Source organism: Narcine bancroftii, chromosome 3 (assembly GCF_036971445.1).
Source record: "Narcine bancroftii isolate sNarBan1 chromosome 3, sNarBan1.hap1, whole genome shotgun sequence".
Classification (NCBI taxonomy): Eukaryota; Metazoa; Chordata; class Chondrichthyes; order Torpediniformes; family Narcinidae; genus Narcine; species Narcine bancroftii.
The window spans coordinates 351,509,864-351,535,458 of record NC_091471.1 but is presented as its reverse complement, the minus strand read 5'-3'; the positions used below and the strand labels follow the sequence as shown (position 1 = coordinate 351,535,458).

At 39.8% G+C, this 25,595-nt stretch overlaps 2 protein-coding genes and 1 long non-coding RNA gene across 16 annotated transcripts in view; 1 reads left to right on the top strand and 2 right to left on the bottom strand.

The window, feature by feature from the left end:
• The window catches only part of cacng1b (calcium channel, voltage-dependent, gamma subunit 1b), a 40,079-nt gene extending 24,991 nt beyond the window's left edge, over positions 1-15,088 (top strand). Inside the window, exons 2-4 of the mRNA XM_069929786.1 lie at positions 6,692-6,766; positions 12,997-13,134; positions 14,447-15,088. Coding sequence (XP_069785887.1) covers positions 6,692-6,766; positions 12,997-13,134; positions 14,447-14,673 — 440 coding nt within the window. The 3' untranslated portion in view covers positions 14,674-15,088. The remainder of the gene's footprint in view (positions 1-6,691; positions 6,767-12,996; positions 13,135-14,446) is intronic.
• Positions 1-20,944, bottom strand: part of LOC138759422 (uncharacterized) — a 122,137-nt gene extending 101,193 nt beyond the window's left edge. Inside the window, exon 1 of the long non-coding RNA XR_011354824.1 lies at positions 20,813-20,944. This is a non-coding gene — a long non-coding RNA (uncharacterized lncRNA). The remainder of the gene's footprint in view (positions 1-20,812) is intronic.
• A 1,706-nt stretch (positions 20,945-22,650) lies between these two features.
• Positions 22,651-25,595, bottom strand: part of helz (helicase with zinc finger) — a 266,938-nt gene continuing 263,993 nt past the window's right edge. For all 14 annotated transcript variants that reach the window (XM_069929767.1, XM_069929772.1, XM_069929768.1 and 11 more), the window contains one exon: positions 22,651-24,434. In XM_069929767.1, coding sequence (XP_069785868.1) covers positions 24,103-24,434 — 332 coding nt within the window. In that variant the 3' untranslated portion in view covers positions 22,651-24,102. The remainder of the gene's footprint in view (positions 24,435-25,595) is intronic.

Here is a 25,595-nt window from a genome sequence, read left to right as displayed (position 1 = left end):
TCATGTTCCAATTTTGTAGATATGTTTCCTGTGAAAATATTACATACACTTTTAAGTTAAGTAAGCCAAGATCCTCTTCCTCTTCACCATCCCATTTATCCTATTAATATTAAGACTAATACATTTTAGTGTTTTATCATACCATTTTTCACACAAATATTGTATAACAATAATATCTTCACAATTTTATAAATACCATCTTAACATTTCCCTATTAAAAGACATTTCCAACACATACATTTCTCCTTTTAGAAACACACAAACATCCCTAGCTCTGACGGTGACACTGACAATAGTACCCGGAAAGCCATGAAAAAATCCCATGGATTCTTCCAAAGAAGAAGAAACCCTCCCTTTGTCGCCATCTTTTAAAATCACTCCTCTCCCAGTGCACTATCTCCCCCCCCCCCCCAAGTTGTAGTTCCCACCTTGCTGCTTTCTTATTACCTTGCTATCTTTTCAAAGTTCTCCATATAAACCAAAATGTTTTTTTTCTTTTAACAGTGAAAACAAGATGCCTCAGTACTTTTAGAATAAATAAAAAGATACGTCTTTCAGTTAGTCCCATTTTAAAATGGCCTTTTCAGTCCTTTCAGCTGGTGACTTTAATCTTTTCATGACTTTCTTAAAAACTCTTTAACTTCTTTATTCTTGAAAATTTGTTGATTACCTTCTGAGACATCCATCCTCAGAATTGCTGGATAAATAATTGAATATTTAAAGTTTTTAGATCGCAGTTGTCTCTTTACCTCATCAAATTCCTTTCTTAGTTTGACCAAGGCAGGGCTGAAGTCCTGGAAAAACTTAACTTTTGCATTGACCACCACTAAATTATTTTTTTTTCAAATATTATATCCTGCTCCTATCTCTCTCCTGGTAACTTAAAAGCTTTACCAGGACTGGTCATGGTCACTGTTTGCCAGTTCTTCTTGGTCCGATGGTCCAGAGAGCCCTTTCAATTTGCATCTTTGCATTTAACTTATTTTATCTGTTTTAAAGAAACTTACCATCTTTTATCTCTATTCCTTCTTTCAGTCCAATGATTCTTACATTGTTATGTCTGCTAAAATTTTTCACATGGTTGATCTTGTCCATCAGTCCTTTCTTTTCTGTGTCCCATAATTTTGCTTTTTCTTCCAGTGCCTTCAGTCTGTCTTTAGTTTTGTCCAGCTCAGCTTCTGAATGAGTTATTCGTTCATTTAAGTCTTTCACAACTTCTTTAATTTCCATTACCTTCTCTGATATATCTTTTATTGCTGATTCCATACTTATAAAAAGACTGCATAAAGTTTCAATCAAGTTCAGGATGGTGGCTATATCTTGGTTTGACTCTCCAGCTCTGCTGGCTTCAGCCAGTCCCAAGGCCCCTGCTGAGTCACTCCTCATCAGGCATCCACTTCATGTTCTTGGCTGAGCTGCTACTTTTTCAGTTTTTGTTTTTGGTTGCCTCGGTCGTTTAGCACCAGTTTTATCCATTTTTGACAATAAAAATCTGGCTTTTGAGCTTTTAAACCATCTTTTTAATACTTTTTGTGAGAGCACTTTCAAAACACCTGCTCAGTTCATTAGCGTGGCCATGCACCCGCTGTCAACTTCTCTTTATCAAGAGCTAAACATAATTGTATCACTAGTAGCTAACAGAAATTGGTCAGGTCATTGTTTCATGCTGGGTTTTAAATATACATCCTTATGAGTAAAACACCAAAATCTGCTGACACCGTGATTGAAGTAAAAACACAATGCTGGAAAAACTCAGCAGGTCAAATGGCGTACTTTATATAACAAAGATAATCAATGATTGGGCTTGAGCCCTTCATCAAGGTATCCTTGTGATCTGCTCCTGTATTTACTTGCCAGCAATTTGAATCCACTGACCAAACAGGCTATTAAACAAACCATCTTGCAATTCCTTTCATCATTATTTTGTATTTTCAATATGAAGTCCAACAAAAGAAGCAGTTATTTTATGATCAAATTGATCAACATTCCTGGTTACATGATAACCCACTGCAATAATTGTGGAATGGTTTCAGTTTCTTGAAAACCTAGGTACTGATCAAATTATTTCAATTCGTTATTTGTCTGTTCATAAACCATCTTCAACACAGATTCTCTGGATCTCGTGATTTTAGTTACATCGTTATTGTAAAGTCATCACCAATCTTATTTAATTTGTAAAATACATTCTCATTTTCAACAAAGTCCTCATGTACCAACTGCTGGAGAGTATCTGCAATAACACTTATAACTGCTGTACATGATTATATGGTTGAAATACAATTTGAGGATTTTGGATCTAATATCACCAGTAATGGCTTCCATCTGTTTGGTTAAAAAAAATTATGCAATTTATTGAATACCAATATATATCAGTGCTTCCTTATCCATTGTTGCAAAATTGATATTAGTGGGGAAACAGAAACAATTTCTCTTGCCATACATCTATTGTAGGGCTTATACTGTACTTATTCAGTAATCTGACCATCACATAGCAATTTGAATGTGTGTGTTATTGTAATGAACATTAAGAGCTTCATTTGTTAATTTTGTGTTTAGCAAATGCAGTTTCTTGTTCCATTTCCACTCACATACTTTTCCAATGGTCTGAGCATCATAGTAAGAATCAAAAGAAATCATGTGAAATACTGCACCATCTTTGTTCTGCTTCAGTTTCAAATATTTTTGCACTGGTGTTGTCCTTAATTCTTCCTTTGCTGTTTGTTAGCCATTGGCAGAGATCTTCAAACCAAAGGACACTACTCATTGCAAGAGTATGCATTCTTCACTTTGTACTCAAGTCATCTCTCAACATAGTCACTAGTATCAGGTTTTCTTCTGGCAATTAACAGAAATTTTTGATTTTGCAATGATCCACACTTTGCAAGATCTTATTCATAATGCCATGGAAAATCTGGAACAAATACTTCATAGGGGCCTTCATACATGCATGTTAATGGTAAAGCTAGTTTTGTTGATGATAAAGCTATTTTTGTTGATGAGCCTAGATGAGGCAGATGAAGATGCCATAATGCATGAACAAGATGTGGAAAATGACACTGATCCAGATGTTGAACCATTTAAACCTGGTTATCCTCATCTGACCACACACCCAGAATTAAATGACCTGGCCAGGGACTTAGGTTATCAAAAGCAAAACAGAACTACTTAGTTCAAGACTGCAAGGATGGGGTTTGCTGTAATCAGGTATGAAAATTTAAACCATGGAAAACAGGTATGAGAGCAACTGGAATCCATCAATGCTGGCCAATGAAAACCAGCGGCAAAACATTTTTATTTCAGTTGAACCAACGCAATATGTCAGCATCATTAAAAATGCTAAATTCAGTAGAAATTAATGTAATGTTTCTCCAACTTCCCACATGATACAGGAAATTGAAAAATATTTTTGTGTTCAGCTTGAAAATATCGTGATCCTCGTTTTCTTTTCAGGAAGCAAATCTTATGAAAAAAATGTTGTTCAGTGTGATCAAAGTACAATGACATGGGAGAAGTCCAATTTGTACGTTCCTTGGATTTGTTAATTCAATAAACAATTTGTCATGGGTAGCATTAGAACTGAAAAAAAAAAGTTTAAGTAGACTAAATGGTTCTACAGGCCTGCTCGACCATTCAGTAAGATTGGAACATTCTTTGGGTTACCGCCACTTTCCTCCTGTTTCTCTTAACAGTGCATTCTCCTACATTCCAAAATTCATCTTCCAAATATGTCTGAACTACAAAATTCCAAAGATTCTCAGGCTCAGAGACAAAAATTTCCCATCAGATTCATCAGGAATGCATAATACCTTATCCTGTAAATATGTCCCCAAATTTCAGCTTTGACCAAGAAGTGTCCTCTTTGCACTCACCTTATATGTTTCCATAAGATCCCAATTCATTCTTCTGATCAGGCTCAACTTGTTTACCTTCTCCTCAAAAGACAACACCTTCATTCTATGAATCAATCTAATCAATTTTTAAACTGCCTTTCATAACAGCATATCCGCATTAAACAAGGAAACCAATTTTGTATGCAGTACTCCAGGTCACCAACACCATTCACCATAGTGGCAAGACTTCCCTATATATTCCTTTGCAGACTCTGTGTCCTCCTTATAATTTGCTTTTCCACCTGTCTTTGCATAAATTGCAAATTTTGCTACAACACAATCAGTCCTTTCACCTGAATCAGTAATAAAATTTACAAGTAATTGATTTTCCCAGCATTGCTACTCCACTAGTTAGTTTTCCAACTTGACAATAAATTATTTATCCCAATGTCCCATTGTCAATTTATACCAAAGCCGTCTTTCCTTTCTAATGTATTACTCTCAATGCCTTGAGGTCTTACCTTGTGCAATAGCTTTTGTCATATCTCAACATAGTGTAAAAATGTGACTTTGAAGTATCAATACTGAAAACGCTAAACCTCAAAACTATTGCTGCATCTTGGTGCTCCAGGTGGTCTGTGAAATTATTATGGAGTTTGAGAAGCAAGAACATCAATATGAACCTATCCAATGCTATCACAATATAAATACAAATGCAGATGCAGGGAAAATAGCACATAGTTCATAAAAACGCACTATACTGGAACCGGGCTACTGTTACGAGCCCAGAGGACCACAAAACCCAGCAGCAATAGATATCCATCAAGACAAATGGTTACTTAAACAAATGTTGCTTTTACTTATCTTTAAACATGAAAACAGAATCAAACTTTAACTTATCACTATTGACTTACTTAACCCCATTCTAATTCTAAGCACAGGTGTATGTAATGTGTGTGTAAGTTCAGAAAAGTTATTTGGCTCATATTCCAATTTCACTTCTCATTCCTCCAAGTTCACTGGTTGCAGGCAATTCTTATACTGTGCACAGAATTTAACATTTATTAAGTTTATCAGGCTTTGGTGCTTGAAAGGTAAATGGTTGCCACTCAGCAAGGTTCTTGTCGGTTTTCAGAGAGAGATTTGTTGTATGATGGACAACCTGCTACTTCATTGTCTTGATGATAAAACTTTCCCCTTTCAGGGTTTTCCAGAGGATAACCTCTTTCTTTCAAGTCACCACAGAATGCCTTTTTGTTTCTCTTATTCCAAGTAAAATATTAGACAGCCAATCCTTTCCTCTTGCATGAACCACAAAGGCTTTGACCAGGCTGAACAAAGCACTTACAACCCCGTCTTCCAAATGGGACTTTCCACAAGCTTGTCAGCTTGTCCTATTCCAGTCCCAGCTGCTGTTACTGACTGTAACACTGTAGAAGTGATCTGTGTGTGTGTCTCTCTCGCTATCACTCTCTCTCTCTCTCTCACACACACACACACACACACACACACACACACACACACACACACACACACACACACACACACACACACACACACACACACAGAAAAAAACTGTTTGGCTCTCTCTGCTTGCCAAACCACTTGACCCTCTTAGAACAGCACGTTCTCTTTCAGACAGGAGGTGGCTCTGACAAGATCTTTCATCTGTTGCCTTCTTGTAAGCAACAATCCATTAGTGAAGTCTTTGGGCACTCTCCAAAGCTCTTGCAAAAGTTGTGGAGCTGATATGTCTAGCATTAGCAGAGCTCCAGTATTTCAAATAACATCTGTTTTAAAGTGTTTGTATGTAACCTACTCTAACAAACCTTTCCCTATTTATCTCCCAAAAACATCTATATACTCTGTCTCACTACACAGTGATTATATTGGGAATATAGCAGGGAACAAACCACACAACCTTGAGATCAGTGAGGAGGTGGTGGTTAGCAATCCACAACGATAGGTATCTACTGATGAGGAAGCTGAGTATCCAGTTGCAAAGTGGCGAACATGTTCCAGATCCCCGAGTTTGGTTATCAGTTTAGAGAATATGATGGTATTAAATGTGGAGCTGTAGTCAATGAACAACAGCTTGACATAGGTGTAGAGGGCCAGCAAGAAGGCATCCATTATTCACTTACTATGATGATCAGCAAATTGAAGCAAGTCCAGGTCCTTCCAGTTTCTTCTTAATGTAAGTGATAAAGTAATGATGCTACCTGGTTTTACTTTGTAGGAAGTTAGAAGTTATAAAGTAATGATGCATAATATGGTAACTCAAATCTTTTTCCATGACCTTTGAGATTATATCAGATAAAGGTCTGTGGTTTCTGTCATTAAATTTGAGCATCTTATGAAATAAAGTGGGATCAAATCACTTCACACCCCTCATCATCCAGCCTCTTTTGGAAAATTTGAGGCATCAGCGCATTTCAGTGAATAGCAGCAAGTTGCTGAAACCAGATCAGGTCTGACCACAATTTATCAATTTACAAAATCCCTCTGTGCTAGACATCTCCACATCCATAACAGGATACAAATCTGCAGAAATGCAAAATGGGACTCAGGATCTGTCCCTAACTGGGTTCAATCAAATCAGGAAGGGAAGATGGAAGAAAGAGAATTGAAATACAGATTCAAAGAATAGTTGAATAAATGTATCACAGTTGTAAAAGTTGGAAAACATTTTAATTAAAATTTTGTCTCAGAAACTTCAGGTGAGTTGGGTAGACTCCATGTCAGAGAGGAAAACACAACTGCATTCATTGAATGTGTGAAAGGGATAAGTTAGATGGTGTCTTGTGCAGAATTATGCCCATGTGCTCTTTCCTAATTGCTGCTTTTTTATGTTTGATTAGAATATAATTGCACATATTTCAAGCACTTCACATCAGAAGAAAATGCAGAGTTATTCCAAATTACCACACAGAAGGGTAAGTGACAACAATGCTATTTCTTGGTCATGAGTTAAGTTCTACCAATTATTCCACTTATTGTACATCTTTATCTTAAAAATTACTTGATTATTATCATAAAAGAAAATTAATATAGCACGCAAAACTTAAATCTTTTTTTTAATTGATGAAGGGGTAAAGGAGATAATTTCTGCCTCTTGAATTGAAAAAAAAGGTTCAGATCAGAAGTTCATAAGGGAATTGTTAGAGGAATTGCTTTCACTCCATATTCCCCAACTGAGCAGCTAATTCCACAATCAATTCCCTAAACAACTTCTCATCTAGTCCTTTCTTTTTAACTCAAGAAAATTGAAGCCAGGTATTTCAGGAGTAAAATTTTGAAACATAAACATACAGAAGGTAGTTAAAATCTGGAACTATCTTTTGAAATAGAAAACTAATTTACGTCTAAGATTTATTCATGTCAATAAAAACTATTAAGTGAAAAATATCAGCTCTGCTTTCCAGGTAACAGGCAAGCCAGGTAGAAAGGCTCTCTCATTCCTATATTTGCTTTTCCTAGATGGAGAAGGATTCACTGCATAACTCCATCAAGTTTTTCCCTACTTGTTTCAAAGGCACGATTCCTTTCCAAGGATGGAGCCACAACAATTCAGTAATCTGATAGACGTGGTAAACTTCATATAGCCCATATGCACCAATGTCAGGGTGAATCTCAATCAAATCTGAATCAATGCTCCATTGATATCTAGTGCATTTTCCAAGTTGGCTCATTGGGCGTACATTTGCCTTCAGCAAATCTATAGAGCAATTTGGTTGAGGTAATGCACCTTAGCACAAACCAAGAATCAAACCCACTGGTGCTCTGCTCTGTGCCAAGTGCCACAAAGGGAATTTCACATATGAGAATATTACAGTCAACGGGTCCTTCGCATTTAAAATAAAATAATCTAATGCCTTTTACATAATTAGACTTCACTAAAACTTACAGCATAAATTCCAAGAACCCTTTCACTTTATTCTGCAGCATCAGTTAAGCTCAGAGGGCAGCACTCACTGACAAACCCGATTGCTCTGGGTAAAAGACATATTCTAGAGGCCTGAATACAAAACCCTCTACTGCTACTCCTATATGGCATTAAATGAAGCCCTATTTCATTTCTGGGTGCATAGAAAAGGTCTCATGGTGTGGTGGCCCACAATTGCAGAGATCGGGCCGGCAAATCGCACGGCAGCTGACATGGACAAAGATTGCTAAACGAACTACTACAGGTAGAAGCTTGGGCAACATCAGACCAACAGCCCTAAAATGGCATTGGTCAAGCTGCCCAGCTAAATCAGCAGAAACAGGCTGCAGAAGAAGGGCATTCATACGCTCGCTATTGTTATTCATATGGTTGACTCAGTCGATCAGCAAAAACAGCGGGAACTTGAACAGTATAAAAGCAGCATTTCCAGGCCTAATAAAGGAGTGAGCTTAACCTGCCACACTGTGTGTGTGTGTTTCTTTGTAGTGGTCAGCTACAATAGCATTAATTCAAAGAATCAAAATCCAGATAAGTATTTCTTTCTTAATCATCTTTTCTAAAAAATGCTATATTGTAGCCGACTGCAACAAAGAAATACACGCTCTCGCAACGTGGGAAGTTAAGCTCAGATTTATTGAGGCTGAAAAGGCTCCCTTTATACAGTTGGAGTTCCCCGCCGTTTGTTTGATTGGCTGACATCAGCTGCCTGAATAACAATAGCGGGCGAGAACATTCTTGCATGTGAATACCCTTCTTCCCCAGCCTGTTATTGAACTGTTTGCTGGGCAGCTTGGCCAGTGCCATTTTAGGGCTGCTTGTCTTGTACTGCTCCAGCTTTCAACTGCGTCGATTCGTTGTGTTAAGGAAAATGTTACAGCGTGTTATTCTGCTGTTTATTACTGTGCGCACCACACGATGTGCTGGCTCGATCTCCGTAGTGGCGAGCCACCTTATGACCCCACCCCCCAGAACCAGCGCTACAGTTCATATTGTCCTTGGATGCAACCCCCAATGTATTTGGTGGTCTGCCTCTGCGTCGAGGTGCTGGCATCTCCACAGGTTGTGTGGGGTCAATGTGTGCCGGCTGAGCATGTCTGTGGTGAAGACCTCTGATTTGCACCAATGTCCAGTTCAAAGGTAGCCCCATTGTTCCGGCTGATTCGGAAGGGGCCTTTGTAGGGCTTCTGTAGCAGTGGACATTGTGGCCCTCTGCACATGAACATATATTGGAGTTCTTTAGGGATATTGAATTTGGCTTGCTTGTGTCTGGAGAGTGGGATCGGAGCCAGGTTACCAACCTTTTCCCACAGCCCATCCTCCTGTGGACCTCTGGCCAGTGGAACGAAATCCCCAGGGACCATGAGTGGATTTCCGTAGATGAGCTCAGTGGAGGATGTGTGGAGGTCTTTCTTTGGGGCTGTATGAATCCCCAGTAATGTCCATATCAGTTCATTCACCCAGTTGGGGCTCTTGAGTCTGGTCATAAGGGCGGCCTTGAGGTGCCTGTGGAAGCACTCAACCAGCCTGTTAGACTGCGGGTGGTATAATGTCGTGTGGTGTAGATGAGTGCCCCACAGGTTGGCAACATTGGCCCACAGGCTGGAGGTAAATTGTGCGCCTCTGACAGAGGTTATGTGGCATGGTAGCCTGAACCTTGCCACCCAGGATGAGATGAGTGCCTTGGCGCAGGACCTGGTGGATGTGTCGGCCAGGGAGATTGCTTCTAGCCACCAAGTGAAACAGTTGACCACCGTGAACAGGTAGCGGAAACCCTATGAGACTGTAAGGGTCCCACTATGTCCACATGAATGTGGTTGAACCTTTGTTCCATTGGGTCCAAAGGCTGCAGTGGGACCTTGGTATGATGCTGTACCTTGGCTGTTTGGAACAGTGTGCACGTCTTGGCCCACCCGCTGACTTGTTTCTGCAACCATGCCATGCGTACTTGCTGGCCACCAACTGCACCATGCTCCTGATTGATGATGTGCCAGCCCGTGGAAGGAGTCGAAAACTCGTCACCTCTATGCCGATGGGACCATAGGTTGAATCTGCCCGATAGCCATGTCGCTGAGGAGGATAGTGTTACCTGGCCCAACTGGGATGTCCTGAAGCTGCAGCCCTGTGACGACAGTCCTGTACTGAGGTATCTCATCATCCTGCTGCTGTGCCTTTGCCAGTGCCACAAAATCCAGTCCGTTAGACAAAGAGTGGATGCTCTATCTCGACAAGGTGCCCGCAACCATGTTGTCTTTTCCCGAGATGCACCTTACATCAGTTGTGTGCTCCAAGACGTAAGACCAGTGTCTCTGCTGGTGAGATGATCAGGGGTTGGAGATCTTGGCCAGGGCGAACATCAGTGGCTTGTGGTCCGTAAAAGCCCTTCCCTCGAGGAAGTACCTGAAATGGCGGCACCATTTCTCTGTCGAAAGCACTGTACTTTAGCTCAGGGGGCTGCAGATGTTTGCTGAAGAAAGCTAGCAGATGCCAACTTCCTTCTATCTGCTGCTCCAGAACTCCACCAATTGCCATTCTTGAGGCATCGATCGTGAGGGCTGTGGGTGCGACTTACCTGGTGTAGGCCAGGAGAGCAGTATTAGCCAGAACAATCAATTCACTTCCACGAAGGCTCATGCGGAGTCATTGTCCCAAGTCAAGTCCTTCGCCTTGCCGGCCACGTGATTTGAACCGCTGCAGGGATGAATCTGCAATAAAAGTTGACCATCCCCATGAATTCCTGCAGTCCTTTGGTCGTACAGGGCCTCGGGAAGTTGTGGATTACCTCCACCTTTCTGGGTAGTGGTTTGGCCCTGAATTTGGTAATCCTGTGGCCCAGGAAGTCAATTGTGCTCACCCCGAACTGGCATTTAGCCAGGTTGATAGTAAGGCCAAACTTACGTAGACAATTGTAGAGGTTTTGGAGGTGTTGTAGATATTCCTGCCGGGTTCAGCTTGCCACCAGGATATCATCTAAGTAGATGAAGATGCCATCCAGGTCTCAGCCCACCGCGTCCATCAGTCGCTGGAAGGTCTGTGCTGTGTTCTTGAGCCCGAAATGGCATCCTCAGGAACTCGAACAGCCTGAATGGAGTGATGATAGATAGCCGTCTTGGGGATGTCGTCAGGGTGCACAGCAATTTCGTTGTACCCGCACACTGTCCACTTTGGAGAAGATCATCACTCTGTGCAGGTTTGCCGAAAAGTTCTGGCGATGCGGCATGGGGTAACGATCTGGAGTGGTGGCCTCATTAAGTCAGCGGTAGTCGCCCCATGGTCTCCAGCCCCAGATGCTTTAGTTACCATGTGCAGGGGAGAAACCCATGGACTGTCTGACCACCAAACAATGCCCAACTCCTTAAGCTTATGGAACCCCTCCTTTGCCAGTTGGAGCTTCTTCATGGGATGTCGTTTCACCCTTGGATGGAGAGGTGGACCCTTGGTAAGATGTGATGTCTGACACCATGTTGGGGCATCTCCACCATGAATTAAGGGGAAAGGATTGGCAGGAACTTGGTCAGTACCTTGGAGAACTCATCATCCGAGCTGTGGATGGAGTCAAGATGCAGTGCCGGAAGCCTGGCACCCCTCAGTATGAAGGTTTTGTATGTCTCCGTGTGCCCTTGAGATCTACTAGGAGGCTGTGGGCCCGCAGGAAGTATGCTCTGAGGAGTGGCTGTTCCACTGCTGCCAGCATGAAGTCCCACGAGAAATGACTGCCTCCAAACTGCAGCTTGGCCCTACACATCCCATAGGTCTGTATGCTGCTGTTGTTGGCAGCCCTCAACGCGGGGCCCACTTGCCTACATCTAGTGTCCAAACCTGTCGAGGGCATCATGCTGACCTCCCCTCCTATATCCACCAAGAATTGTCCACTGGAAAGGCGATCCCATATGTACAGGAGGCTCTCTTGATGGCCAGCCACCTTGGCCATCAGCAATGGCTGGCCTTGTCGTTTCCCTGGAACTCACAGGATGACCAGCATCAATGGGCCTTGGAACCCCATCTTTGGTGGTAGAAGCACCATCTCTCCTTGGACTTTTACCACATGGTAATACTGTGTGGTCTCAGATGAGATGCCCCGAATCTAGAACTGAGCCTCAGCCTGGTCGAACCACATGCCAGGTTGAAATTTCCAGAAGGTCAGGAGCTTGAGGCCGACTCGCTGATCGCTGCTTCGCTATCCATTGCTGGGTTTAGATGCCGTCTAAACCATCGGGGTTAACAATTGTTGCCGACTGCTACAAAGAAACACACACACTCGCAGTGTGGGAGGTTAAGCTCTGAGATATATTGAGGCTGGAAAGGCTCCTTTTATACAGTTGGAGTTCCCGCCATTTGTTTGATTGGCTGACATCAGCTGCATGAATAATAATAGCAGACGGGAACATTCTTTCATGTGAATACCCTTCTTCCCCAGCCTGTTATTGATCTGTTAGCTGGGCATCTTGGCCAGCGCCATTTTAGGGCTACTGGCCTTGTACTGCTCCAGATTTCAAACGTACTGGTTCACTGTATAAAGGGACTTGTTGCAGTGTGTTATGCTGCTGTTAACTACTGCATGTGCCGCGCTATGTGCTGGCTTGAGCTCTGTGGTGGTGGACCACCACAGTATTCAGTACATAAGAGAGCTGGAAAAGTTCAGTCTGTCATGCAGCATCCATAGAAAGTAAAAGACAGTGGACATTTCGGGCCTGAGCCCTTCTTCAGGGGTGCCAAAAATACCTGATGAAAAATACAAAGTTTAATATTTTTTTTCTCTACAATTTCCTGTCTTTTAATCAAGCCTTTTTGCACTTAATTTGATACTACCTATCCCATTCAAAGATATCTGAATAAAAAGGTCATGGTGGGGGGTGGGGGGAGGGAAAGGAAAGCCCCCAGGCAAGAGGAAGTATGTGGATACCAGTTGGATAGTGAAATTTAACTCTAAATTGCTATTGGTGAGACATTGCCTTGCATACATTGGCCACTGCATTTCTCACCTTACAGGAACCTTATAATATAGATATGAAATTATTTTCTAAAATACTTTTGGATGTGAAAGGAAAATGCAAATTTTTATTTGTGCAAAGATAAATGTGAGAAGAAGACTACAATTGAAGGGTATGCCACTTTGCAATAATAACTGGCATTCCAGTATCAATTTCTGCAGAGCAGGTAAACTATCTAACATACTTCAGTTGAAATAACCTGCAGTTTTTATGCTCATTTCTCTTTCCACAGAGTACAGCATTTCAGCAGCAGCTATAGCCATCATCAGTGTGGGATTTATGACACTGGGCACAATCTGCACCCTCCTATCCTTCAGAAAGAAAATGGATTATTTCTTGAAACCAGCTAGCATGTTCTTCATTTTCTCAGGTAGGTCTGGTCAGGTAGTTAACAAAAACCATCTCCACTTTTGGGCTAATATATCTTTATTTAAAGTTGCTCGATTAAGATTAATAATCATATAAAATGTTCTGTTTCATCATGTTCTGATACTGTCAGATAAAGAGAACCAGAATAATCATGAGTCAGAATTTGCTGAAAACCCCATGTGTGAACATCAGTCACAATTATTAACAAGCTAACAGCAGCTTTTGGTGAGAAACAATTATTCTATGAATTGTCAATGGCTGTTAGTTGCTAGCAAATTTATGCAACTCTTGCTAAAGCTGTGAAAAGGACATCTCATCCTTAATCTCTTATTGCATTTGATGAAATTGCTGCAGTTGCACATTAACATAGATACGATGTGGTGATTAGCAGTATTTATACTTATTTAATGCCATGGTAATTGTTCATAACACCAATCAAACTCTCTGCTCAGAATGTCAACAGTTAGAAAGGTGATGTATCATTCCTTCTGCTGGTTAATTGTTCTTCAGCTAATGAAAAATACAAAGTTTAATATTTATTTTTTCTACAATTTCCTGTCTTTTAATCCAGCCTTTTTGCACTTAATTTGATACTACCTATCCCATTCAAAGGTACTTCCTCTATTTAATTTAATCTTTAACTTCAGGTATCTAGGCTGTGAAGTTTAGTCCTAACTGTTCAGTTGTCCCCACTGGGACACACAAGGCATTCATATATGAGCATCAATAAAGTCAATCCTCTTCCAAGAGGAGGCAATGCTGGAGTAAAATGAAAAAAAGTCTATTTTTCTGGTTTGTGATTCTTCACCCACTGGGTGAAAATTATCCATTTATGCCATCCGTTTGGCTTACCTACAACAATAGCTCACTGAGTTGGATAGCTTACCTAATACAGGCTATAAATTGAACAGGGATCAGGAATTGCGTGTTGCATGATTTATTCAAATTATAGATTGTCATGGCTCAAACAACTCTTCACTCTTTATCAATGCATTTTTGAAAGGTGGCCAGTGAACAGCTTTCCATGGGGCAATTGATCAGATCTGAGTTTAACGTTGTGACTCAGTTGACAATGGAGACAGTATTGAAGCTCAGCAATTCCTCCTTATTGTTTGATAGCAGAATATTTTTAAATGAAACATCTCCCACCCATATCGCTGCTTTGAACCATAACCACTGGGTCAAATTGGCTGCTGATCAAACTATTTTTCAGTGAGTGCTGGTAAATAAGGTTGAGTTTGGTTTCTGAATGTGCAATTTTCCCATCATTGTTGCTTCTTGCTCCTGACTCTTTCCATTTGGCTTTATTTCAGGGCTGTGCATTATAATTTCTGTGGAAGTCATGCGGCAGTCAGTGAAAAGGATGATAGACAGCAAAGAAACCATATGGATTCAATTTGAATATTCCTGGTCTTTTGCTTGTGCCTGTGCTGCTTTTGTTATCCTCTTCCTCGGTGGGATTACCCTCCTCCTAATCTCTCTGCCACGAATGCCCCAAAACCCATGGGAGACATGCATGGATGCACCCCCGGAGCACTGAGAAGCAAAGCTACACCAACACTTTGTTACAATGGGCATGGATAAGGGTCCCAGATTCTGGAGTAGAAAGTGATAAAGCAATTTTTAAAAACAAGAGGAAATTGAAATAAAGGCAGAAAATATTCAGGTCTACCAGATAACCTGATTTTCTGAATGTTTCCAGGATTTTATTTTCAAATTTTTTAAATTTAAGATTTCCTTATTCTGCAGTATTTTGCTTTTGTAAAATTAAAATTAAGATTGCTGGAATCCAAAATAAAACCAACTGTTAATTTTTGGGAGATTAATTTGTGATATTGGTCAAAGCTTAATTCTTTCAGATAGCCAATTATATTTTCTTGTTTATTTATGTATTTGTGATTGGTGAAGCCCTGGAAAAGGTTGTTCTCAGAAAATGAACGAAACTTTGAGCATGTTTGGGGGTGGGGGTTAGGATAGGGTGGGGAATGGGAATGATGGTGGAGGAAAGTACAATGAATATTTGTTGTGGCTGCACTCTTCAGCAGAAGATCATCTTTTTCCAGTTCTCAGTGGTTGATTAACTCAGAATGCAAAATGTCTGATTCATAACGAAACAGTGAAGGGAAAGAAGGGGTCACTTAAACTGATCTTATTGTTAGGTTCTCACAGCTGCCGATCAAACATGAAAGGTTTTTTTAAGGTTATCTAATTTTCCTATAGTCTATCTCTCACAAACCCCTGCAGATTCACGTTTTCCTAGAAACTTATTTCTTAAAACAATTCACTGCAGGTTTGGTTTAATGAGCATAAATATTCAAATTGAGAATTGTACTTTGGAATGTGTGTATTTTCAAAATATATTCTTTATTAAAGGCATTGTTGAATACATTAAAAAAATTAAATTGCAAATCTAAAAGTGTGCTCCACCCCACTGTTGAGCATCACCTTGCTCAGTGTAATGTTGATATTGTTAATTGACCAATTTGGGAAATTAATTGCAACAAACCAATGCAAAGAGTGAAACACATCTTTAAAAAATCAGTTATTGGACCTATAAGAACTACCAAGTAATACTGTAGTACTTCACTTTTACCCTATTGGTAGATATGAGTTATCTTCTCTTTCGCCCCATTGTAACAATGTTTTATAATTTCACTGTCTTTTAAATTGCTGCATTTTCACTATGCCAGACTAAATATGCACAAATATATATACTGAACCTTCAGCAGTGTTCCTCCTACTCAGGCATGTAAATGGCTCAGATCTCATCTGATTTAATTAAAATAATGGAAGATTTGAGGGCCTGCTCCTATTCCTTCTCACGCTCTAGGCACAATTATTTAAGCTGTGCAAGAAACACAACAAAATAGAAGCAAAAATTGGCCATTCAGCCCTGAGCCTGATCTGCCATTTAATGTGACTGATCTTATATTTAACAGCGTATTCCTGTTCTCTCCTCCCATTCAGTGAACTTTTTTGCATCGAGAAAGTTATTTAGCTTCTTAAATATCTTCAGTGACAGCTTCCATAACCTTCTGTAGGAACTAATTCAGCAGATTCACTCACCTCTAAAGAAATTTCATGAGACGTGCACAACAATAAACCTGATTCCAAAATTTCTTCTTATCTCAGTCCAATTGTACACAAGGGAATAGGGAAATACAAAGTATTGAGTGATACATGCTGAGTGCGTATTAGTGTAGATAGGTGGTGGGATAAAGGGGCCCATTCTGAATTCAATGAATGTTTCCTAACATTGTATAAAACTGTAGCTTGATAATTGACTAAGTGGACAAAGATATTGGAAACGTTAAAACTAAATTTGAGATAAAATAGAAATTAATTTTTGGGGGGGGATCCAGACAAAATGAAGAGATTTACATAAAGCTGCCACTTTCAGACCAATAATGTTGAAAAGAAAATCCATAGATGAAGCTCATTTTTAGCTATGCTACAAAGTATGTTTAATAATTTAAACAAAGATATTTCATCTGGATTCTTTCTTCCTTCGAAATAAAGAGTTTTCTTGTAGTCTGCTGGCATTTTGCCCAACTTTCCTTAACAATTTTGCAATTGGTATTAAAGATTGACCCTGTTCACATTTGCTGTAGCACTTGATATGAGGATTCATGACAGAAAACAAGAATAGGAAACATTCAGAATCAAAGACCAAAAAAACTTGGCACCTTTAGCCCACCTTCTCTATGATGCCTATCAACTTGAATCCTATGGGCACTGGTCTTCCCTATATGATGCTTCGATGGGGATATACCCCTGGTACTGTGTTTGGTTTTCATATCTTTACTTAAAAGGATATACTAACAGTGGAGGGAACCCAGAAGAAATTCATTGTCAATTCTGAAAGAAGGTTTTCTTAACATAAAAGGTTATGGAAATTGGTTCTGTATTCACTGATTTCGATGAATGAATCATGTTCTTATTGAAATTTTAAAAATCGTAAAAGGGAATGGCAGGCTGAGTATTGAGACTTTTCATTACTAGGAGAATATTAAAGAGGAAACCCAATTACAAGATGAGATAGTCATTTAAAATTGAGGTGCCTTGGGGAACATCTTCTCACAGAGGGCAGTGAATCACTGATTTTCTCTACCTGAGCATTGTGGAGGCTGGACCACTGGTGGTATATACAATGTTTTAAATGATCTGAGGGATAAGTGGAACTAACCTAGAAGAGTTGAGGCTTGGAGCAGACAGCTGTAAGAAGATTGAACTGCTGGCCACTTTGGCTTACTCCTGGTTCTATATGGTTGTTTTCTTATGCTTTCCACTCAAACAAGTCTAGACACTAAAAGCTAATCTGAACTCTGTGCCAACTGATGATCAAATTTAGGAATTTTGAATCAGTATGATTTGTGACCAAATTGGATGGCACCATTTCCTGCCACTTGCACAGTGAGCAGTGGCCACTTCTGGGCAATGGTTAATATAAAATTAGAATAACTTTTAAAGATTAAATTGTTAGCACAAAAATCATGACTGTGTCACTAATGATCCAGCTAACAATGAAGGTGGTGTGAAAGCCAATAACCTGGATACCATTGCCAGAAATTTAAATATAGCATATATTAAAATATTTGTGTGTATTAACCTTAACTGCACTCTTTGTTGTCCTTCAGTCTATTTTTTAAAAATTTTCCACAATACTTGTAATGAAGGACTTTGGAGAAAAAAAGTTTCTTTTTTGGTACTTTCAGCATTAAAGGTAAATAATCAAAATATTTAAAAAAAGACAATGACTCTTCAGCATGCCCTCTTTTAAAGGTTTTTAAAATGATGGTCAAAACCCAGTGTAACATGAAAGTCTGCAGATTCTGTGATTCTAGAAATGCTGGAGTAAGTCAGCCGGTCTTGCAGCATTGATAGGAGATAAAACACAAAACTGACATTTCGGGCTTGAGCCCTTCCTCATGATCAGTGAAAAAACAGGCATCTGTGTTAAAATAAAAACATAATACTGGAGAAGCTCAGATGGTCAAACAGTTTACATTACATAGGCAAAGATAAAGAAATATAACCAATGTTTCAGGCTTGAGTCCTTCATCAATAGAACACTACAGCACAGCATAGACCCTTTGGCCCTCAATGCTGTGCCAACCCATATATTCCTTAAAAAAATATTCAAGCCTCCCTACCCTGTAATCCTCTATTTTTCTTCCATCTGTGTGCCTGTCTAAGAGTCTAAATGCCCCTAACATTTCAGTCTCATCATCATCATCCCTGGCAAGGCATTCCAGGCACCCACAACTCTGTGTAAAAAAATTACTTAACGCCTGATGTCTCCCCTAAACTTTCCTCCCTTCACTTTGTACAGATGTCTTCTGGTGTTTGCTATTCCAGCCCTGGGAAAAAGGTGCTGGATGTCTATAAAGGTTAAAATCTGGTGTTTTTGATTTTTGTTAATTTTATGACTATCTCTTTAAGGATAAATTGTTTTTGTAATGCTACCATAGTTACTGTGACATCATATGTTGTAATATCTGAGCAAAAGGGGGAGCTTGTGTTCATTTTTCAGAGAACTATGGAAGATACGCGAGATCAAAATACTTTTATTTGAATTCATCTTATTTATCTTAATCATCGTTATGTCTTTAAATATAGCCAAATGCTTTATTTATCCATTATTATGAAAATCTCAATGCGAAGTTAGGCAAAATGTTTTATCAACCAATTAAAGCTACTTTTAGCTGAAAATACAGTTTGATTTATTGGAGTGATTATTGTAATTTGGAATATCAAAGCTTACGTTTCTTAGAAGATTAAGTGTTTTGGAATTGAAAAATTATTAGAACGTGGAGAGTGTCATCTACAGTGTCCACTCTATCTATGCCTCTCATTTTCTTGTAGTCTCTATTAAGTCTCCACTCATCTTTCTATGCTCCAAAAAGTCCCAGCTCTGCTAACTTTGCCTCATAAGACATTTTCCAATCTAGGCAACATCCTGGTAAGTCTCCTCTGTATCCTCTCCAATAGCTTCCACGTCCTTCCTATAATGAGATGACCAGAACTGAACACAATACCCAAGTGTGGTCTCACCAAAGATTTGTAGAGTTGCAACGTGACCTCTCAACTTCTGAACTCAATCTCCCCATTAATGAAGCCCAGCATCCCATAGGCTTTCTTAACTATCCTATTAACCTACTGTGACAGATTATATCATATTTTATATTGTATATAGATATGTTTTTGAAGGAGATAGACTGTGTAGGTCACAAATAAACACAAACACTTCACAAAACAGATCTCATTTAAAATGTTCTGCTCAAATCAGACAATCTAGGCTCTGAGTGTCTTTGAAAAAACTTTGAGGAATGTCTATAGAGACTTCACAAGTAGGTGTTAATTGGACATGCTGTGGAGTAATGGATTATTGGTTTGAAAGCAACAGATGAACAGACTCAGAAAATTGGGTCCGGTGCCGGCAATCTGTCTGAAAGCAGTTTGCTGTTCTAAGAAGGTCATGTGGTTTTGCAAGAAGAAAAAGAAAAGACCAAACAGGCTTTCCCTAAGAAAGAGAGAGAGGAAAAAAAAACTAGTTCCTGCAGCATGGCAAGCTGGCAACTTCTTTAAAACCCCCATTTTGAAGACAGGTTGTGAGTTCCGACTGATGTGGTCCATACAAGAGGAAATGGCTGGCTAGAATGTTTCACCTGAAAAAACGAACTCTGTGGTGACCTGAAGGTTATCATTTGGAAAACCCTGATGCGGGATGTTTCTTTGGAAAGACACTGAAGTGGCTGATCGGAGGGAATCAGTTTTTGTGTGTCCAACGAGCAACGAATCTCTCTCTGAAACCAACGAAAACCTTCCTTAGCAGTAAGCAATTACTTTTAAACACCAGAGCTGAGTGAAAATTCAGAAATGTTAAATTCTGTGCATAGTACAAGAATTGCCTGATACTGGTGAACTTGGAGGAGTGAGAAATGAGATTGGACTGTGAATCGAAGAACTTTTCTAAACTTATACACACATTACCTACACGTGCGCTTAAGGCCCCCAAATTATAGCAAAGATAAAGATGCACATAACCAATGTTTCAGAGTCGAGCCCTTCATCCAGAAAAGCAGATTTTCATGCTTGACTACAAATTCATGTTAAAGCCATCCAGTTGGAGGATGCCCAGATGGAATACAAGGTGTTTTTCCTCCAATTTACAGGTGGTTTCAGTCTGGCAGTGCTGAGACCATGGACAGACATGTCGGCAAGGGAATGAGAAGGGGGTTTGAGATGGGTGGCCACTGGGAGATTCACACCATTGCTGCAGCCAAAGCGATCTCCCAGTCTGCATCTGGTCTCTCTGATGTTGAGGAGACCACAACAGGAGCACTGGATGTAGTAGCTGGAAATGGGTGGCCTTGCAGTGGGCAGAGCCAACATCTCCCAGATCTTATAATCCTGGTGTTACCACTTCAGCTGCTCCTGGACACATAGCAGGGTGCTACCTGACATTTATTCTACAGTTCCAGCTCTGGCACTTCCTCCCCTGATGCACTGAAGAACCAACCCACCAATTCAGAATGAGAAACAAATGTTGATGGAGGGTCGATCTCAAAAATAAAACCAGGCAACAGACGCTAGAATCGCTGATGAAATTTAGGGCAGATATTAAAAAAATATATTTAATTTAAACCACCCTAACGATTAATTTTAAACGTACTAACCTTGTTACAGTATCTGCGGCCTCGCTACTTGGCCGAATGGCGGTTGCAGCGGACGACAGCACACCCCACGTTTCCCTTCGCTCGCAAAGCCGACCAACCGCCTTCGGCTTCAAACCCCACGCCACGCGCCGCTGGTTCCCGCCCGCCACCTGTCCCCGGCTTCAAACCCCACGCCACGCGCCGCTGGTTCCCGCCCCCCACCTGTCCCCGGCTTCAAACCCCGCGCCACGCGCCGCTGGTTCCCGCCCGCCACCTGTCCCCGGCTTCAACCGCCGCCCGCCACCGGCTTCAAACCCCACGCCACGCGCCGCTGGTTCCCGCCCGCCACCGGCTTCAAACCCCACACCACGCGCCGCTGGTTCCCGCCCGCCACCTATCCTCGGTTCCGACCGCCACGCGCGGCCATACCGGTGAAGGAGTGAAATTTTGCAGGAATCGGTGCCCTTCAAGCCCATAATAGGCATGAACCATAAGGAGCTTCCTGAATACTTTTGTGTGTATATTATGGATTTTGGGCTGCTGATCATGAAAATCACCTTAAAATATTCCTATCATGTACCATTTTTTAAGATACAACTTATTTTTGTGATTCCTGTCATTTTTAGTCTACTTCAAGCATACAAAATCATGTCATTGAAAATTCCTTTTCTGCATTCCCACTTAGATTTTCTCCGCTGATCTTGGTGCAGTCTGAAATAAAAATGGTGAAAGATTTCACCAGGACATTGGAAAAGCAGTATGGGGCAACTGGAATCCATCCATAGCAGCAGACTATGAGGCATCAGATGCTGAGTACATTAAAAAAATTAATGAAAATTGTGACGTACTGGAGGCATCTACTCTCTCCTGCTCCCCCAGCGGCTTAACAAGATTTTTTTCTCAAAACATTAGCTCTGCTTCTCTTCCCTCAGATGCAACCTGACTCTTGAAATGTTAATTGCTCCCTTTCCCATAGATGACACCTGACCTGCTGAGTATTTCCACAAATTTATTTTTTATTCCTCTCATTGTTCTTAGTGATGCTTCTCCTTGTCAATCCTTGTTGACACTATCATCCTGAGAATCATTGCAACACATATTTTCTGCATCTACTCTGGAACTTCTATATTTTTTTCAAAGCTATGTGATGAGAATTAGATACATTAGTGAAGCTGTGACCTTACTGGGTTTTACATCAGATGAATTGCACATGAAAGCTATCATGATGTGAAATTCTGATCAAACTACATATTGCCCAGCTCAGATTAGATGATGCTCTATTTCTGGTCACGAGGAAAATTACAAGGTGTTTAAGAGCTAAACCGCATAAAGAGGCACAAAACTCATCTCCAGTGATTGGGTTTGAAGATAAAAGGAATGGAGAAAATCTTGGCTAGTTCTCAGCATTGAAAAAAAGAGAGCCTCTCAGAGTAAATATGCAGTATACCTTTAAAAAGGTTGGATACTAATCAAATAAGAATCAATATTTTCTTCATGATCAATGTGATTTCTAGAGTGTCAAACTCCCCAAGTCATTTTCCCCCCTTTAAAATGCTTCCTTAAAATCTGTAACCTCTGAAATAGCTTGAGTTGCATTACATGCAAAATTTAAGTGCGATTGGTAAATTTAATCCAAATGTTAGTACCAGCTTTGTACAGAAAAATGGTTTGAAATTTGTTCATTGTCTGGAGACCCCACGATAGCTAATTGTGCAGCACACAAAAGCATTAAACATGCAACTATTCCTAATAAAGGTTGAGTGCAGGATGGAGCTTCAAGCACAGTATTGCTGAACAGAGACAGTTGTGGGCAAATTTGTTTCTGTGCCTCCACAGAAAAAGGCAGACGGACAATAAAATACAATTTAAATATTTTAATACTGAACAAAAGAAAATAAAAAGCAGATGGAAAGTGTTACACATTTCCTGACTGCAGCAGCTATTGCAATGCCCAGAGTAACAAATCAAAACTTTAGAAGTTGGAGAAAGAGGAAGAGTAGAGGGTGGGGAAGAAGGAGAGAAGGAGAGAGACACCTGAATAAAAATGCCACCCAACCACTATCAGAACAGATACATTTCTGAGGATAACCAGTTAAGTAAAACTGCAATTACCTAAAACTCATTAATGTATTTAAAAGGTTTAAAGCATGGAAGAACATTGAAGTAGCACACGTTCATTGATAGCTGGATAAATGCTGATAGCAATACTTAATCCCTTTCTGCGTGTGGGGAAAGGAGGGGAGAATCATTTTAAACAGAAATATGAAGGATAATGTCACTCTGTAATTGAATTTCCATAAAACAAAACAAAAAATAGAATATTAGAATTTCATGTATGTCATCACATTTTAATGTAAACATCAAAAAATGTACCAAAATTAAAACTACAAAAAAGCTATGAAGTTCGACACTATTGTGTATCTCTTCAAAGAAAAAAGGCCAGATTTAAAAACATTTACACATGCATAGTGAAACCAAACGTTCTTTTTTTCTTTAAACTAAATTCACACATTTTTTTAAAGTTAATAATCTACTAAGCACCAGCATATCTAGATTTAATTTTCATGATTCATTTAAAAAAATTATCAAATTAACAGTGAAACAACAAGTAAAGCTGTCAGCTTGACCCAGAAAACAAATATAAAGCAGAGCATGTGATGAAGGTGTGCTTACATCTTCTGCAGTGATTTCTGCTGTTTTTTTTAAAAAGTAAAAGCTTTGTGTCTAAACTGAATTTTAATATACATGTGTGTATGTTTATGCAAATATATATCCTATTTTTAAGTTAAAAGCAGTTTGTTTACAATAACACTTTACACAGAGTAAAATCTTTCAGTTGATCAAAACATTTCAGAATGCATTTAACAATTTTTAAGAAACTTTGCTTGAAATGAAACATTTTGTAGATCTCTTTCTCATGGTAAGCCGGCCATTTGTAGTACAGAAACCCAGCATTGCATTCTACCATATGTCAGCGAAGTATTCTTAAAAAGTGACTCGAAAATTAATGCTCTGCTTAAAAACTTTTTTTTCCTTTTTTTTCTCAGCTGTTACAAGATTTACCTATGCATATCAAAGTTTTTTTTAAATTTTTTTTGAAATAAATCTTGAATTTAGGAACCTATGATCAACTACAAAGTATGTAAAGTAATGTAAAATATACACAGGATGAGACCTTTCTGTCAAAATGAAAGAAAACAAAAACAAACAAAAATCCAGGAAGTTTTGTCAGAGAGTTGCTAAATATTTTTAACAAACTATATTCCTGACTGTTCTGACTCATTTAAAATCTAAAAAGGAACAACTGTGTTTTATTTGAAGTAAGAGTAATACCCATTGCTACCTGATGAACTACCGATGCTGAGTTCCTGAAACAAAGACAAGGGGTCGCCATTTTTCTTTGCAGGCTCTGGCGGAGGTTTAGGCTTTGGCGGAGCCCGCAATGCATTGGCGTATGACATGACCGGTTTGGTTCCACTTGCTTTCTGCTGGCTGCTGGACTCTGCAATCTGGCTGTTAGACAGGAGTGGGGGAAACTGACCAAGGTGCTGAAGCACATTGTAGTTGAATGAGTTCGCTGACAGCTGTGATACATTCTCAGGCTTCAGGTGTTCCTCTTGGGGTCTCAGATTCTTGGACTGAACTACAACAAAAACACAAAATAGGAAAGAAGTCAAGATAAAGGAAAGGATTTAGATGCTGAGAAAACCGTCCATTCAATGAGATAAACACTTAAACATCACTACGAGATATAATGATTCCATTCTTAAACATTTGTTTTCCAGATACACTCTTATCCAAATGAAGTGTTTTTCATGTTAGCAGAAGCAACGTATGATAACTTGGAAATGGACAGACTAAATTACAGCAAAACAGAGACAGTTTACAGTCAATGTCCTGGAGTGAATAACAACCTAATCTTTCCCTGGGAACCTGATAATAGTCAGAGGCTATATGAGAATGTTGGCTCATACTTATGCTCCACACTCATTCAAGAATTAGGCTCTGCAGACCAGTATGGAGCAGTAGTTTAAAAACTGGAGTCAACAAAATAACTCAGGAAGTTTTGGTGTCTCCTTGAGGCTGAAGTGTTACAGAAGTGATATAACAAGCAATGCAATGGTGCAATATGACACATGATCTACCCACAAGCTTTGCCCACCATGTCATGCTCTCCATAATGTTTGGGACAGACATTTTTTCTTTTATTTGCCTGTGCTCCACACTTCTTCAATCGGTATCATCACTCTTCAGAGATATTCCTTTTCTCCAGCTTAAATCTAACTTGTTTTCTCTCTTTTGCAGTCCTTTGCCCTGAAACATCAACTCTGGTTCTATTTCCATGAATGTTGTTTATGCAGTATTTTAATTATGTTATTCCTAATTTATAAAGCCTTGATATGAAAGTTTGAAGACCCTTCATTGTTTGTCCTTTTATGCTGCACTAGGTAATATGCTACTGAAAAATACTGGATCATTCCGCAAGAGGTTCCACAGAGCTGAACTTCACTAAAAAATTCAAATATGGAGGTGGACCATGTAGGGCACGGAAAATACAAGGATACTGAGGCAAGGACAGGAATGTGCAGCTGTGATCCCTCACACCAGAGTCAAGTAACATGCTTGGATTCATGAATAAAAGAGATCACTTTTGCAATGTGTTGCAGGATTCATTGTACAAGTCCTTGCCTTCAAAACCCATTTGTCTTAGAACAGAACACTTTACTATAGATCGTGTCTCTTCCACGCTTCATCTTGGGAACTGAGTAACATTGCAACGTAATGCTATGTTTATGCCAAACGA